At 44.9% G+C, this 17,034-nt stretch overlaps 1 protein-coding gene and 1 non-coding gene across 2 annotated transcripts in view; both read right to left on the reverse strand.

Moving 5' to 3' along the window:
* Nucleotides 1–17,034, reverse strand: part of KIF26B (kinesin family member 26B) — a 506,912-nt gene that overhangs the window by 297,760 nt on the left and 192,118 nt on the right. Inside the window, exon 3 of the mRNA XM_043923976.1 lies at nt 10,059–10,595. Coding sequence (XP_043779911.1) covers nt 10,059–10,595 — 537 coding nt within the window. The remainder of the gene's footprint in view (nt 1–10,058; nt 10,596–17,034) is intronic.
* TRNAC-ACA lies at nt 4,022–4,093 on the reverse strand. The gene has a single exon. It is a non-coding gene; the product is annotated as a tRNA-Cys (tRNA).

Consider the following 17,034-nt stretch of genomic DNA (forward strand, 5'->3'; position numbering starts at 1 on the left):
GCCTCAGACTTCTGAATTCACCAATTCCATCACTTTTTTCCAGGCTTATGTGTGTTGTTCCAGGTACGTCTGTGTGTGTGTGTGTGTGTGTTTTAGTCGCTCAGTCATGTCCAACCCTTTGTGACCCCATGGTCTGCAGCCTGACAGGCTCTTCTGTCCATGGAATTCTCCAGGCAAGAATACTGGAGTGGGCAGCCATGCCCTTCTCCAGGGGATCTTCCCAACCCAGGGATTGAACCTGGGTCACCTATGTTGCAGGCAGATTCTTTACCATCTGAATCAACAGAGAAGCCCCCGGGTATATCTACCTCGCCTTTAAGTGTGTTGTTAGGCTGCAGGAAGGCAGAGAGTCATGCTCTAGGAGTAGTCAGTGCAGGTCAATTTTATAGAATCTCTCAGTATGGGATCTCATTTTGCAAGTGTGTGTGTGTGTGTGTGTGTGTGTGTGTGTGTAAAATTTCATTAATCGAGCACTTAGAACTAAAAACAAATTCAGAATAAGTGAGCCTAATCCTTAAAACAACCTTAGGAGAGAGATATAAAAGTGGATATTGATATTTTGTGTAGCAAAATGTCACTCAGCTCATAAGCAGGTAAGCCAGACTTTACAGGCAGACCTGGGTGCCCCACCCACTACCCCAAACAGAGTTCCACCTTCACTGGAGATCTCAGCCAACAGAGTCCTTTCTAAAGCATATGTGTTAGGGGACTTTCCTGATGGTCCACTGGTTAAGAATCTGCCTGCCAATGCGGGGGACAGAGGTTTGAGCCCTGGTCTGGGAAGATCCCATATGCCACAAAGCAACTAAACCCATGTGCCACAACTACTAAGCCCGCGCTCTGGAGCCCACCAGCTGCAACTACCGAGGTCATGTGCCTAGAGCATGTGCTCCAAAAACAAGAGAAGCCACTGTGATGACAAACCTGAGCACTGCAATGAAGAGCAGCCTCCTTTCACCAGAACTAGAGAAAGCCCACACAAAGCACTGAAGACCCAGCACAACCAAAAATAAATAAATAAGTAATAAAAAAATTGGAAGAAAGCATATGTGTTAGGACATCGAATTTAAACGTCTACTTACGCTATTCAACAAAGACCACACTATTAACAAGGAAAGGGCCCTGTTGCTATTTATTAATCTTAGGAAATCAGTATAATTCATGATGACAGTCCCAGTATTAGGCCTGTTCAGTCTCTCAGATGAGCTAAAACATGTCTCACTAGATGGCAGCATTGCCTCCACAGCCTTTTTTGCTGATTTTTGGCCCAGCTTTGTCTCAAGCTTTGTCCCCACTGGTTTCCCCACCTCCCAGTGAGAAGATGTGATGTAGGGCATTCGTTTCTACATGAATGCACAAAGCAATACAATTTGAACGTGGACTTGCAAGTCCAAGTGACCCAGAACTGCCCACAAAGATATGTTAACAGAGTGTGCTGCTGTGGGTGGCCCTCCCCAAGATGGGGAATGTTGGACCAATCTAAGGAGTTGATCCCTTCCCCTGGGGGACAGGGGGCGTGGAAAAGGCCAGTACACAGGAAGCTCTTTGAATCTCAGCTCTGGCATGTTCGAGCTGCTGTGTGACCTTGGGTGAGTCACTTGACATTTCTGGGCCTTGGTGTATCATCTGTAATTCACAAGGGTAGCCTTCCCGTCTTGCTTCCACTGGGGTCTCTAGGGACTGTTTGCTTTAACAAAAAGGGAGCCCGTCAAGAACAGGCTAATGGGTTCAGTCTTTCCACTGATACAGATCCTCACAGCCTAAGCCACAGGGACCAAGGGAAACCAGGCTTGCTACAGTGATGGAAACTGTTAGACGGGCTCAGGTGTGTCATGGAATTAGAAAACGCCTGGTCACAGCCTTGAATATAAGACAGGGCTGCTGCTATGCTTGCTTTTCACGTGGCACCTTTTTTCTTCCCAGAATCTCAGTCCTTCCTGGGCACTCAGATAAGCTACTGAAAGAGTATGTTAACTCTTTGTGGCCACTGGTGCAGCAGCAATGCACTAAGTGATCTTCAGAGTCCTAAAAATGGTGACTAATATGCTTCCTAAACACCGAAATTACTCCCTGGGAGTGACTTAGGCATATGAAATATATGACTCATTAACTAATCTTCACAAATACCTCTATAAGATAGAGGCATGCTAATTTGTCACGCTAAAGACTGTTAGCACAGTAAAATCTCAATTTAAAATTAATTAGGTGTGTGCCTGGGGTGGGATAGGCAAGGAGCAGACCTGAAATCGCCAAGTTATTGAAGATTTCAAATTATGTAATAATTTTTAAAAAAAGATGACAAATAAAGATACAAGCAGATAATAAGAAAGCTAGAATATTACATTTTATTAGATGTGTAAACTAAAGAAAGCAAGGATGAGCGACCTGAGGACTATTTCAAAATGCTCGTGCAACGGGAGTCATGAATCAGGAGTGAATAACCTCATATTTCAAAGTAACTTCAGAATAATGAGATTTTACTCTTTTGGATTCTTTCAAATGCCACCCCTCTACTATTCTGTAGAATTTTAAATTACTCATGTTTATTCACTGTCGCCCCTCCTCCTTTTTAAAAAAAGATCTTCAAAAATGGAGAAAAATGGGTCCATGAGCCTTTCAATATTTTATCAATTTACTCACTAGTGGTGGGATGAGATCAACCTGTTTAGAATGTGACCTTCTCTTGCAAGATGTGGTGCACATACAGAAAGCTGGTTTCTGGTCATACGTGGAGGTGGCTGACATTGTCGGAGCTGGGTGACATTTATTTCATGAGCTTGATATCATTTTATGGTTTGGGTCTTGTTTTTTCATCCACTACCAGCTTTTATATCAGAAAAGAGGACCCTGATTCCATGCAGTCTTGAGTCTAGGGAACCTGAGTTGACTGAGGGTAAGATGGCCCTCAAATGTCCAGTCCCTTCACCGAGGTCTCACCACGTGTTAGACCTGATGCTGTGTTCAACATACATCATTTTTGTATAATCGTCATGACAGCGCTGCAACCGGCCACTTTGCAGAGGAGAAAATACAGACACATAACAGTAAGAAGCCTGCTTGAGGTCACACTGTAAGCAAGGAAGCTAGACTTTTATTTCCGGTGCACGAACAGCAAATCTAGCGTGACCCAATATCTAGTCCCTCATTGTTTGAGACTTGGATAAAATCACTGATGAGTAGCAGTCTCAGACTGCCCCCTCCCCAGAATCTGTTCACTTTGTCATTTTAAAAAAGCCGCAGCCATTGTTCACTGTGGACCTGTGGACAGTGGGTGTTCTGAGTTCCTTTCCTCAGCTCTACAAAGAAAAGCCAGTGTTTTACCCAAGTAAACCAGGGCTGGGAGGATGGCCCAAATGGGAGAGGAGATGAGATGCTGTCTAAAACAAAGATAACTGAAAAAAGGGGTCCCCATCCAGGGAATCCTCTCTCTGTCACGACTTTACCTCCCCTGCACAGCCATCCTCAGCTCTGCCCTCCACCCCGGCCTGGCCTGGGGGAGCTGGACGAGACGGTGGGCCACATTCCCACTGCTTCTCACCTCCCGCCCACCCAAAGGACCCAGGGGGAGAGTAAGAAATGCTTTTAAGTAGCACAGCACCTTACTCACTATTTTTAGCCTCTTTCTGGACCCTAGAACTACTGCTGAAGAAAAAAAAAAAAACATGAACCATTCCACCAACCTAACCCCAGCAATCAGCTTGGTCAGTAGGAAAGGAATGGAAGCTTCCTGCACTGGTCAATTAGGTAGGGCCTCAGCATAAGCTAACCTACCCCAGGGATCGCTCCAGGAAGTACTGTTTACATCTATACCTACGGCTGTAAAAGCACATATAACGGTATGTGTGTATAAAAGCATATAATGGTATTACATGCATAAGTTCAGAAGCGAAGTGAAGTGAAGTTGCTCAGTTGTGTCCGACTCTTGCGACACCATGGACTGTAGCCTACCAGGCTTCTCCATCCACGGGATTTTCCAGGCAAGAATACTGGAGTGGGTTGCCATTTCCTTCTCCAGTAGATCTTCCTGATCCAGGGATTGAACCTGGGTCTCCCGCATTGTAGGCAGACGCTTTACCGTCTGAGCCACCCAGGAAGGCCATGTTCAGAAGAGGAGGTTATTATTCCACAAAGAAACACATATGAATATTTTTTCATTTCATCTAACTTGAAGTATTCTCCATCTGTACAAGGGTGTGTATGGATATGACGTTCTTCCCCGCTTTCTTTATTTTGCCCCTTGTATCTTTTCCCCTTCCCTTCAATCTTCTCTAATCACACGATAGAACAAGAATGTGCCGCTGTTGACCAGCTGTGAATATCTGCACCTCCTCCTTTCTCAGAAGTGGGATCAGCAAGGAGCAAGCATGGGTTGCTCACCTCCTCAATGCTACCATCATCTTTCACCCATCTGGCTGGCATCTATCTATCTGTAGTCAGAGGAACAGTGACCCCAAATTCACGTCCGCCCCGAGCCTCAGCGTGTGACCTTACCTGGACACAGGATCTCTGTGGATGTAATTAGGTAAGGGTTGGGATGACATCATACTGCATTAAAGCGGGTCCTAAATTCAATGACCAGTGTCCTTATGATAAGAGGAAAGTGACAGATGGAGGAGAAAGCCGCGTGAAGACAGAGGCAGAGACTGGAGTGACACAGTCAGAAGCCAAAGAATGTTTGCTGGAAGAGACAAGGAAGAATTCTCCCACAGACTCTTCAGAGGGAGCATGGCCCTGCCAACACACCTTGATTGTGGACTTCAAGTCTCCAGAACCATGAGACAACAAATTTTTGTTACTTTAAGCCACTTAGTTTGTAGTAATTTTATTATGGCAGCCCTAGGAAAAAGAATATACTGTCTATCATCTATCTATCTATCTGCATTGTTCTCTTCCCTATACTTATTACACTACTGTCAGATAAACGGTTCTTCAAAGCTGGGGTTCTGTGCCCTGGCAGTTCAAACCAAAGTCTGGGTCCCACCTGAGATATTCTGATTTCATTGGTCTAGACTGTGGCTTAGGCACCAGTATTTTTCTTTAAAGCCGCCCCCTGCCCCGTCAAGTGATTCTAGTTGAGAACTCCTGCTGTCAACAAGGAAATCTTTCCATTTTCCTGCTCCAAAATCTCCAGTGGTTGTCTTCTGCCTACCGACTTAAAAGAAAAGGACAGTAACTAACAACTTCTGCTCTATAGCTGGCAGGGCGAACCCTCAAAACACCAGATGACATAAGCCTGAATACTGGGGCAGTTCTGTGAAATGCCTTCAATCAGGACAACAGACACGACAGAGAAGATGGGCTTCCTTCTACAGATATTCCTGCCAAGTCTCTCCTCACCCTCCCACTCCCCAGCTTGGAACGTTTTCTGCAGTTTCAACAGTATGAGATACTTACATAATGGTAATTACTAGCTGCTGATGGAGAGGGCTGTGGCGTGCTTGTTATTATGATGCTATAACAATAGGGAAATCTGAGACAATTGAAAACCAACCGCGCAGTATGAGTAACCTCTCATTCTGTGGAGGCACCCAAATGAAATAATCTGACTTGCTAATACACTGTCTGATCCACTGGGTAATGTAGTTTGTTGTGTGGGATGAAAAGCCCATGTTCTTGGCTATCCTGCAGGTTTCCACAGCAACTCCTTGGTCTGTATACCTCATTAACTTCTCCTACCAAGTTCACAGCTACCCAGTCCTTACCAGGTGTATTAGTTTCCTATTCCTAAAGCAAATTACTGAACATTTAGCAGCATAAAGCAGCACACACATCCATCTTTACTCCATGAAGTCCAGGGTGTCAGACATCTAAAATGGGCTAGACAGGCTGCTTCTTTCTGCAGACTCTAGGGGAGAATCTGATTCCTTGATGTTTCCAGCTTTTTAGAAGTTGCTTTCACTGCTTGGCTTGTGACCCCTTCCTCCATCTTCAAAGCCAGCGAAGTTGCACCTTCTCTCTTCTGACCTCTGCTTCCATCCTTACATCTTCTCTTTGTGACTCTGTTCCTCCTATCTCCCTTTTACAAGGACCCTTATAACTGGAACCACCCAGATAGTCCAGGATGATCTCCCCATCTTAAGATCCTTAACTTTATTGTATCTGCAGAACCTCTTTTATTTTGTAAGGTAGCATATCCATAGGTTTCAGGGATCAGGACATGAACATCTTTGAAGGTCCCCTTCCAGCCTACCAGGCTTCCCTGATAACACTGGTGGTAAAGAACCCGTCAGGCAATGCAGGAAATATAAGAGACAAGGGTTCAATCCCTGGGCCAGTAAGATTCTCTGGAGAAGGGCATGGCAACCCACTCCAGCATTCTGGGCTGGAGAATCCCATGGACAGGGGAGCTTAGCGGGCTACAGTTCATGGCATTGCAAAGAGTTGGACACAACTGAGCGACTAATAGTTTCACATTTTTACTTTCACACACACACAGTGCTGTGGGAAACAGGGAACTTGAGGGGCCTGAGGGACACTTCTCTCTCCCATACAGAGGTTTTACTCTGCTCACTTCTGCAAAGCCTGTCCTCATTCTTGTCATCCCCCTGTACTTAAATGGCAGAACAGCGTCCTCTTCTCCCTTGCTTCTACAGGCTCCAGGTTTGCTGGTGTGGAGCAGCGCCCTCTGCAGCAACAAAGTCTAGATAGATACTTCTCTGCCCAGAGAACAGCTTTGGCACTAAGCCAGAGGACCATCTGCTCTGTGGGGAGGGAAGTGGGAGTAAGGGTGAGCAGGAAAAGTGAGGTCAGCTTTCAGAGCAGTCAACCATCTCTGGCGAGCTGGCCAGACTATGAACTGCAGAATATTTACTGCAGGGAGATGTCCATAAGAGGAGCCATGCAGTCTAGCCAGACCCAGAGCCCCCACCCCAGGGCATGAGGATAACATAGTCACGACACGGGGACATTGGTTCACCAGGCACCAAATCTCTTTATCCCAGAGAGATTTCCTCTGATCCCTTTAACTACTGCTCAGGGGAAATGCACAAATTAGTCTATTCTGAGTTGGAAAGAAGCAACTGAATGTATCCAGGACGATCTCAAGTTGGTAACTGCGTGAATCACCTTTGTGCCTGCCTTTGGCCACATCAACACACCCTTGCCCCATGGACTGGACTTCAAGCCCTTCTGCAGGCTCTCAGAGCACGCTGGGCATCTGTCTACCCTTGAAAGCACCTCCCTGGGTTATAACACAGAGTTCCCCTGCCTTCTCCACTAAGGACCACAGGACAGGAGCCTGGGTTTCCAGCCCATGGCAGGAGCCCCACCCAACACACAGCATAGTGTCTGGCACTTGGGAGAGCTTATAGACACTTATTATCATACAGGAAATTCTTTTTCCTCTGAGGTGGAGCATGGGGAAGGAAGAGCAGGAAGAATTATTGCACACATTATTTTAAATGTACCAATAATCCCCAATCTTCCTTTTAAGCAGCCTATTCAGTCCCCCACCCCCTACACAGAGTTTCCCCACACTCTGGATGTTTTCTATGAAAGCACCAGTTTCAAGTTCTTCTGTCCTCACTCACCAGCACCGTGCAGCAGCTGAATCTTCTAACTAGCACCTGATACACGTTACAAGTGCTCTGGGGCCCTGGAAGGTGAAATGTGAGTTGTCTGTGTAACATGAGTGAGTGTGTGGCTAGCACAACCCAGGATGTGTTGAAAATATGACCTGGGTATAAAGATGTGCACCAGAGCATTTTATTTATAGTAGTAAAAACCTAAACTCAAATAATTGATGCTTGGTTATATAAATTAGGACAAATATATGGGTAGTATTTATATAATGGAATACTAGGCTACCATTAAAGATCCTATTTTAGAAAAATATATAATGATGGGAAAATACCATGAAGTATATTAAACAAAGAGCAGATCAGAGAACTGAACATTATCACAATTTTAGAAACTGCATGCATATAAAATCCTGGGAGGAAATATACCAAAATGCTGTGAATTTCTATTTCTGGGTGGTGTGGCTTTTTAAAGTCTGTCTTAAACTTTTTCATGTTTCTAAAATTTTATTTTACAACAGACATGCATCACTTTTTATAATTTCTAAAACTATTTTTAAATTACAAACCAAAAAAAAAAAAGCATATTATTCAATAATGGAAAGAAGATATTCTGTTCCTGCCCTAGATGGTTATATTCAAGCATTAGACTAGGAAGTCCCACCCAGGGTGCCACTGGTTTCTCATTATATTTTTATCCACAACCCAGGAAATTCTGTCCAAAAGTGAAGTGGCAGGCAGGCCCCCACAGGTCAAAAAAGGAGGCCTTTTTTTTGGTGTACCATGTCTTAAAAGAAACCATAGCTGGAAAAGATGTTGAGATAAGTGTTCTGGGGTAAGCTCAGAAAGTTGGAAGCAGCAGCCAGGCCAGGGAAAGCCATTCTCCTGGTCAGGGAAGACCTGGTGCTACTCTGGCACCAGCTGTGTGGCCATAGCAATTATTCCATTTCTTTAAGCATCCTGTTTCCCCATCTATAAGAGGAAGATCAACATCTGTCCTGCTGACCTCACAGGCGTATCGTTGCGGGGGCAGGGGGGGATTAAATAAAATGATGTGTGCTCTATATTTTGTAAACTATAAAGCATCATCAGGTAAATGAATAGTTTGGCTGTCCAAGATCACTAACTTCTCAAGATAAAGATCCACGCTCCCCACTTTCTTTCAAGATATCAAGAGAAACAATCTATACTCCCTTTTACACTCTAGAAAAGTCACCAGGAATTTTATCAACTGCATTCAACTCATTTTATGTTTCCCTGTACCTCTATCCCATGAAAGAAAAACTATGCTATGCATTCACTCAACTTGTTTCTTTTTTCTCCTAAACATGTGGGTAGATTGGCTTTCTCAGCCTCCCTTGAGGGAAGATGGGACCAGGAGACTGAAATCTCACCCCCTCCAGGCTTGGCCCCCCACCTCTCCCTGGGAGATCCTCCACCCTCTCTCTCTTTCTCCAGTTCCTGGCTGGTTGTACAAGATCTTGTGGAAGACTCTGAGACCTCTGGAAAATGGTGACATTTTCTATTATCTATTATCTATCTATTGATAGATGGAGGTGCCTAGGACCCTTGTCATAGTGGAAGACTACCCACCAAACACCCCATACAACAGGGACACAAGTGCGAAATAACTTGAGACCAACTGTTGCACCAATTATCCACCCCGACTAATACACTCAAAGTCAACACTTTCTGCTGCTTCCCACCATGAGTGACGCAGCGGACACAGAGAGCACATATGGTAAACCCAACCCTCCTCCAGCAGAAAACTCACCCAAGAAAAATTAAGAAAACTTTTTTAGATTCCTTGGCAGACTTCAGACCTGCTGTCTTATTTCTATAGAGAACTTGAGAGCATATGCTAATTTAAATACCAGAAAAGAGAAAATAAGAAAAGGGGAATACATGTTTGGTAACCTAATCCCACAGTATTTGAGTGAAGTGAAAGTGAAAGTCACTCATTCATGTCCGACTCTTTGCGACCCCATGGACTGTATAGTCCATGGAATTCTCCAGGCCAGAATACTGGACTTTCTTTACTTTCCTTTCTCCAGGGGATCTTCCCAACCCAGGGATCGAACCCAGGTCTCCCGCATTGCAGGTGGATTCTTTACCAGCTGAGCCACTAGGGAAGCCCAAGAATACTGGAGTGGGTAGCCTATCCCTTCTCCAGTGGATCTTTCCATCCCAGGAATCGAACCGGGGTCTCCTGCATTGCAGGCTGATTCTTTACCAACTGAGTTATGTATTTTAAGGTAAGATGCAAATAGAAAAGGGTTATGGTCGGTCAAAGTGGGAGAAATTAAGACGAGAGTCTCCCTCTCTTTTGATGGTATAGACAATGGAAACAGAGCACCCTCTTGGATCACTGGTCCCTCAGACATTTTCTCTCTATTTAGCATCATCCAGCAGGGCTACATGGAAATACTAGGCTCTGCATTGGGGAGTTACCAGAGGGACAAAGTAGAGAAACAAAGTGCTACCCACCTCTTTGCTTTGACTGTAGCCAACCCTGTCCCTTTTAACTCAGAGGCTACTTACCTGGTAGGGGTACAGGGTGACCCCGTTGGTTCTCGACAGGGACCAGGTGCCATCCAGGTACTGGTGAGCCTGGATGGCCACTGAGCTGAGGATGTTCCCGTTGCTGGGACTGGTGGCCATCTGGAGGCTGACCTTGGCCTGGTGGGTTGGAGACCCACTCTTCTTCTCCGCCCCATTGCTGACCCCGAGGCTGTTGGGTTTGCTGCTATGCTTATTGGTGACGAAGGCTGTGTAGCTTGAGGGGGCATAGGAGGCGGGCACAAAAGCCCAATCCCTGGGCTGCTGGAGCCCCCCCACGTGCCGGGACCCCACCAGAGTGGGGACATTGGAGAGGGGTGGGGGAGAGCCAGGGGAGCCATCGAAGTGCTCGCTGCCAGCCGCCTGTTCCAGGGTCAGCACCATCTGAATGGCCTCCTGCTTCAGCTGGTTCAAGTGTGTGGCACAAATGTCACAGCGGTTGTCCCTGTCATTCCATGCCTTCCGGATGGTATTGGGGACCTGGAGCTTGTCGTGAATCACAGCCGAGAAAGCAGGATCCTGGAGAACACATAAACAAACAAAAAAAGACAGCCTATAAATCAAGGCTGGTAAGTGCAATTCAGATGTCTAGTTTATGAGTTAAGCCCTTCATGTATCCAAGAAGTTGGATTGTTTGATTGACATCCAGCAGAAATGAGCAGCCAGGTTGGCAGATGAGCCTCTAGTTGACAAACACATTTGACAAATGTAACATTTTACAACAGAGACGTTAAGGAATTAATTTTATATATGTGTATATATATTTCTAAGCATCCTCCTTACCAGGCTAGTCAAATAAGAACATTCCAGACTTTTCCCCATGTGTCCACTGTAGCTATATAGGCATACCTGGATGCTCCCAAGGTGTTCACAAATGGGTGAAGTAGACACAAATGGGTGTCCAGGCCTGGTGGGGGTGAGTGCAGTCACTCTGGACTGAAGCTCTGTGCCCCGCCCCATAAACTATGAAAACTTGGTAGCAGATGGAGGTACTACTTGTGACCCAAAACAGAGATTCTATTCTAAAACCCTGGCCTCATTAGCATTATTTGCTAAGTGCTACTGGAAGAAAAACCAACTAAAGAGATTCTAGCGCAGAGATACAGCCTCTCCAGCAGTCCAACAAACCCCGCCAGAGTCCCCATGTTAACCGTCAGCCCCCAGCAGGCTCGTAGCTGACATTCTGAACCATCAGAAGAAAACTATCTCCTTCATAAACAGTCCAAGATACTTTCCCCCAGAAACTTCATCTGAAACTATTAAAAACTCTTTTGCTCAGAAGCATATATTTAAAAGAAACCAGAAAATGAATTTAATGAAGATAATTTCTTTCATTTGTGTGTGTGCGTGTGTGCTAAGTTGCTTCAGTCATGTCAACTCTTTGCAACCCTATGGACTATAGCCCACCAGGCTCCTCTGTCCATGGGATTCTCCAGGCAAGAAAACTGGAGTGGGTTGCCATGCCTTCCTCCAAGGGATTTTCCCAATCCAGAGTCTCTCTTACAGCTCCTCCATTGGCAGGCAGGTTCTTTATCACTAGCACCACTTGGGAAGCTCCTTTCTTCATTTACTTTGCTTTAATTTTTGTAGGAAAGCAGGACTGCACAGAGAAACAAGTACCAGGTATGTTAACCGGTTATCAAAATACTTGGATTCTAGTTCCAGTTCTGTTACTCATTAGCTGTGTGACCTTGGACAACTTACGGAGCCTCTCTGAACCTCTCATCTGTCACTCAAGGCCATAGCCTATCTTTATTGTAGGGTTCTTCCAGCTCCATGACTCTGTGTAGAGAAATGGGGATACAGTAGGGTACACTGTAGGGTACAATGTCTGCAGAGATGGACAGAGCCCCTGTGCTGTTTGGGGGGCCTGGTTGAACTTTTGAGATACAATTGCTGCAAGTAACTCATGAGTCTTATCTCAACGTGTGTTTTCCTGAGGACATTAGAAGAAAATCTTCCCTTCTGAAATTTGCGGTATCTTTTATGGGGTGGAAACCCCATCAGGGCTGAGCGGGATTTGAAGAGGTGGGGGTGAGGAGGGCAGTGTGGGGCAGCCAGGGTGGGCAGGGAGATCAGTGATGGGAGGGTCATTATGATCCATCTTGATTACGGGCTCCAGCATTTTGTTTTCCCTGTTTAACTACCCTGAACAGCTCCTCAGCATGCACTGATTAATTGATTAATAAATCAAGAGGCCTCTTTACACAGCAGCAGCGAGGAGTGGCTCAGAGGGGTAGAAACTCAAGACGGTCATAGAAAATGATGGGAAACAATAGGAGGTCAAGGTTGACCAAGTCTGACTGCTGAAGTGATGCAAACCATATGAGACCTGTTTGTGGGCCCCTTCTCAGCTGCTTTTTCCGGAGTCCCTGACCAAAAGTCAGCACATGTAGGACCCAAAAGGATCCCTAGGGACCATTCTAGAGCAGACCACCACCTCAGTTTCCAAATAAGAAAACTGAGACCCCAAAAGGGTTAAAAGCTTGGACTATACCCAGACTAGTTGACCTCTAGTTCATGATTTTCCACTGCAAGAGCCGAACAGCATCTTCATCAATGGACTCAGAATTTTGCACAGACATAAGGTTTTCACCACCTTCATCTATGAAATGTTCACTTAATCAAAAGGAAATATTTGGGCCCTCCTATGTGTCAAAATACAGTTTCTTGCTTTTTCACATAATATTACATACTGAGCATTTTCCATTGTCAATACATGTCATTTGAAAATGTGATTTTTTTTTAAATGACCACATGGTATTTTATCCTGTGGCTGTTTCATAAGTCATTTTTTAATTCCCACGTCTACTACCTAATTAGAGGCAGGGTGAGAAATCAGAGACTGGCATTCAAAAGCAATCTGCTCCCCATGGCTTATGCTTTCAAGGCACCAAACTACTTGGTTTCAAGAAAACTCAAATTAATTGCTTACTTAGAATATTTTTGTTAACCCAATCACCTGAAGTAGCATCATAGGAAAAAGGGAGTTATAAGACCAGCCCCATCCACATATCATAGTTGATTTTAGATTCCTGTAGAATCTGGATTTGACTCTGACATTTGCAGCTGGAATAGAAAAGATACATCCACTCCACAAAAACTGCCTAATGCTGAGGATTCATTTTCTCTCTTCTTTCTTGGTTTTCACACTCTCCCCTGAAGTACCTTCCTCACTTAGCCTGCTGCTATTTGCTGCTTGACTTCCCACATGGAACAAACAATGCATGTTGGCTGTGCAACAGGCTGAGGATCTTGGTTTCTGTTCTCTCTGAGTTCAGACTCCAAGGAACCCTCTTTGCTCCTGGACTACGCAGTGCCAGGTCCCCTTGCTGCCTGCTCTAGTCTCGGACCAACCAGCACACACTCAGGCACATGGAGCCCAGCACTGCCCTCCCAGTTCCCAAGGCACTGACAAAACCATCAGGAGCACTGCAGCTGAGCCCACAACTAGGATGGCCCCTGACATCCAGGAAGTGGCAAAGCCCAGAGCCCACCGCTGCCTCATCCAGAGGAAAGCGAGATGGATGGCTTAATGAGTCTGCCATTGCTGATGGATGTCAAGAGGTGTTCCCTAAATTAAGCCACCCTTGCTCTGAAACCTTAAGTGAGTTCTTAGCATCAAAAGGCCTCAGTAAGTCAAAAGATATGTCTTAGGGAAACTAAAATCTCTTTCAAGTGCTGGTCTACATACAATAAATATTTTAGTGCACCTCAAAACTTCAAAGAGGAAAGGTCAACAGACAGAGTCTTCTGTAAGTGATGGAATAAAGGGAATACTGCTTCCTGGGAGAGTAGGAATAAACAGGGAGAAAAGAAGCCTTCAGAATCATGGAAGGCTCACACATGCTGAGTTCTCCTGACATGGACAGGAAAGGACTGTTGTGGCACCAGGAGATGGACAAGGGAGTGCCCTCCAGTTCAGCTCGCACCAAAAGAAACCTGGACCCAGAGAGGGAATGGGCTTAGTATGCAGTCTGGCATGCTACCTAGTGTGTGGACTCAAACACTTTCATACTGCCTTGTCCTGACTTATCTTGTGACCTCAGAAAGTCAGATGGGAATAACAGGAATCTGTGCACAGCCAAACCTCTATTTTTGGAGTCCTGATGTTTATTTCAGCACCTTGGAAAATGGGCTGATGGCATTTGGGCAACGTTTTCATCCTACGTTTTCAACTTAAGGATTCTGTGCTCAAAACATTCTCATCTTTCAAAAATAACACAAAATTATTATTATTCCACATGCATGATGGAGAGGAATTCAAGAAAACACTTAGGAAACTGATAAAGGTCTTTAGGGGGCTTCCCTGGTGGCTCAGTGGTAAAGAACTCCCCTGCCAATACAGGAGATGCAGGAGACGTGGGTTTGATCCCTGGGTCAGGAAGATCCCCTGGAGGAGTAAATGGCAACCTACTCCAGTATTCTTGCCTGGAGAATTCCATGAACAGAGGAGCCTGGACATAACTTAGCTAGTGACTAAAGGCTATATATTGTCACCCTGCTCATTTAACTCATATGCAGAGCACATTATGAGAAACGCTGGGCTGGATGAAGCACAAGCTGGAATCAAGATTGCCAGGAGAAATATCAATAACCTCAGATATTCAGATGACACAACCCTTATGGCAGAAAGTGAAGAAGAACTAAAGAGATCTTGATGAAAGTGAAAGAGGAGAGTGAAAAAGTTGGCTTAAAGCTCAACATTCAGAAAACTAAGATCATGGCATCTGGTCCCATCACTTCATAGTAAATAGATGGGGAAACAGTGCAAACAGCGGCTGACTTTATTTTTCTGGGCTCCAAAATCTCTGCAGATGGTGATTGCAGCCATGAAATTAAAAGACGCTTGCTCCTTGGAAGGAAAGTTATGACCAAACTAGACAGCATATTAAAAAGCAGAGACATTACTTTGCCAACAAAGGTCTGTCCAGTGAAGGCTATGTTTTTCCAGTGGTCATGTATGGATGTGAGAGTTGGACTATAAAGAAAGCTGAGCACCAAAAAATTGATGCTTTTGAACTGTGGTGTTCTTGAGAATCCCTTGGACTGCAAGGAGATCCAACCGGTCCATCCTAGAGGAGATCAATCCTGGGTGTTCATTGGAAAGACTGTTGCTGAAGCTGAAACTCCAGTGCTTTGGCCACCTCATGCGAAGAGTTGACTTATTGGAAAAGACCCTGATGCTGGGAAAGATTGAGGGCAGGAGGAGAAGGGGATGACAGAGGATGAGATGGTTGGATGGCATCAACGACACAATGGACATGGGTTTGGGTGGACTCTGGGAATTGATGATAGACAGGGAGGCCTGGCATGCTGCAGTTCATGGGGTCGCAAAGAGTCAGACACGACTGAGTGACTGAACTGAACTGAAACAACAAAAGGTCCTTAGAAGGAAAGTTGGGGATAAATGAAGTTAGTGTGTGTGTGTGTGTGTGTGTGCGCGCGCGCTCAGTTGCTCATGCAGACACCTATGTCTGCCCACTGAGTGACTGCTACAAAAGAACAAAGAGAATGCCAGAAAATGGTTTTCCAATCCCTAACTCTTCCACTTCTTCTAGGGCTGTTTCAGGAAAACGGGTGTCCTGGTTTGTCCCCTGGAGGTCTCTCATAATCTAATGGCTCTCTAAGATTGCCTCATGTGTATTCTGGCAGACTGATCTAAGACATCATAAATCTCTCTGCCTCAGGCAAGGGCATACCAACCCATGGCTTCCACAGCCCTCTGTATCCCAGTGACTGGGAATTCTCCATCTCCACCCCTACCTGGCCTTTCTCCTGAACACTAAGCCTTCCAGGCCCTGGAAAACATCATCCAGATAAACACTCTTCAAACTAACCATCCAAAATTCATTTTATTTTCCTCTTATCCTATTCTTATTTCAATAGTCACTATCAAACTAAATAGTGCTATTACCCACTTAGGGACCCAGGCTAGAAATCTAGAACCTTCTTGCCTCCTCCTGTTCCCTACAATCCAATCACAAAGTGTAGGAAACAGTCTTTCCTAAAAGCTCCTGAATGGTCCCTCCTCTCCATGCTCACTGGAATGAGAAAGCTTTCAGCATTTCTCACATCATCATGGTCTCCCAGATTATAGCCTGGACCTCAAAACCCTCCCTGCACCAAAAAAAAAAAAAAGAAAAGGATAAAACAGAAATTAGTCACCATCCTGCTTTCCTACAGCTCCACTCTTGAAACTATCTTATTATCTGTAGTTTTTATTTGCAGAACTGTTTGTCTGTTAGACTGTCAGCCCCTTAAGAAGAAATATCCTTTCCATCTTTAATTCCTCCAAGTCTAGAATAGTGTTTACCTCACTGCAGGGCCCAACAAACATTTGTCAAATAAACAAATTGAAAGAACTCAACCAAAGCTAAAACGATCAATAATGAAGTTGGTCTTGGTCCATCTGTCATTTATTTTGTCTATGTGAGCTAGTTGCCTCTTATAAAAATGGTAATGAAATAAATTCCTTCAAATCTAAAGCTAATATAGTTTTCCAACAGCACTTGTTCTGCCTAACTAAAGAGCCGAAAGTGAGTCAACCATAATCTTGATAGCTTCCTTTTACCTGAAGCTTTCTTAAACTATCAGAACAGACCCTCTATTCTCTCCTCAATATACAATCTATTACTCTTTTCTCTAAGTTCCCAAGAAAATAATGGTGATATGCAAGGAATTTTTTTAACCATCAAGCCAGCTCATCAGCAGGCCACCAAGAGAAATCTACTGAAGGGAAAACTCCACGTCGATACCACACATCTGGTCCAGTAGGGTTAGGCCCCAGCAAGCGGGTAATGTGCTTATTTTCCAAGAGCCAGCAGCCAGGTTTCAACACATGAGGCAGGGCTGCTAATGAGTGTGGGAAGTCTGTGGAACCCGAGTCGGAAAAAAAGAGCTACCGCCCAAGCAAACCAAGCTGTTTACTAGTGTCTTCACTGCTTTCTGTCCCACT

Source organism: Cervus elaphus, chromosome 14 (assembly GCF_910594005.1).
Source record: "Cervus elaphus chromosome 14, mCerEla1.1, whole genome shotgun sequence".
NCBI lineage: Eukaryota > Metazoa > Chordata > Mammalia > Artiodactyla > Cervidae > Cervus > Cervus elaphus.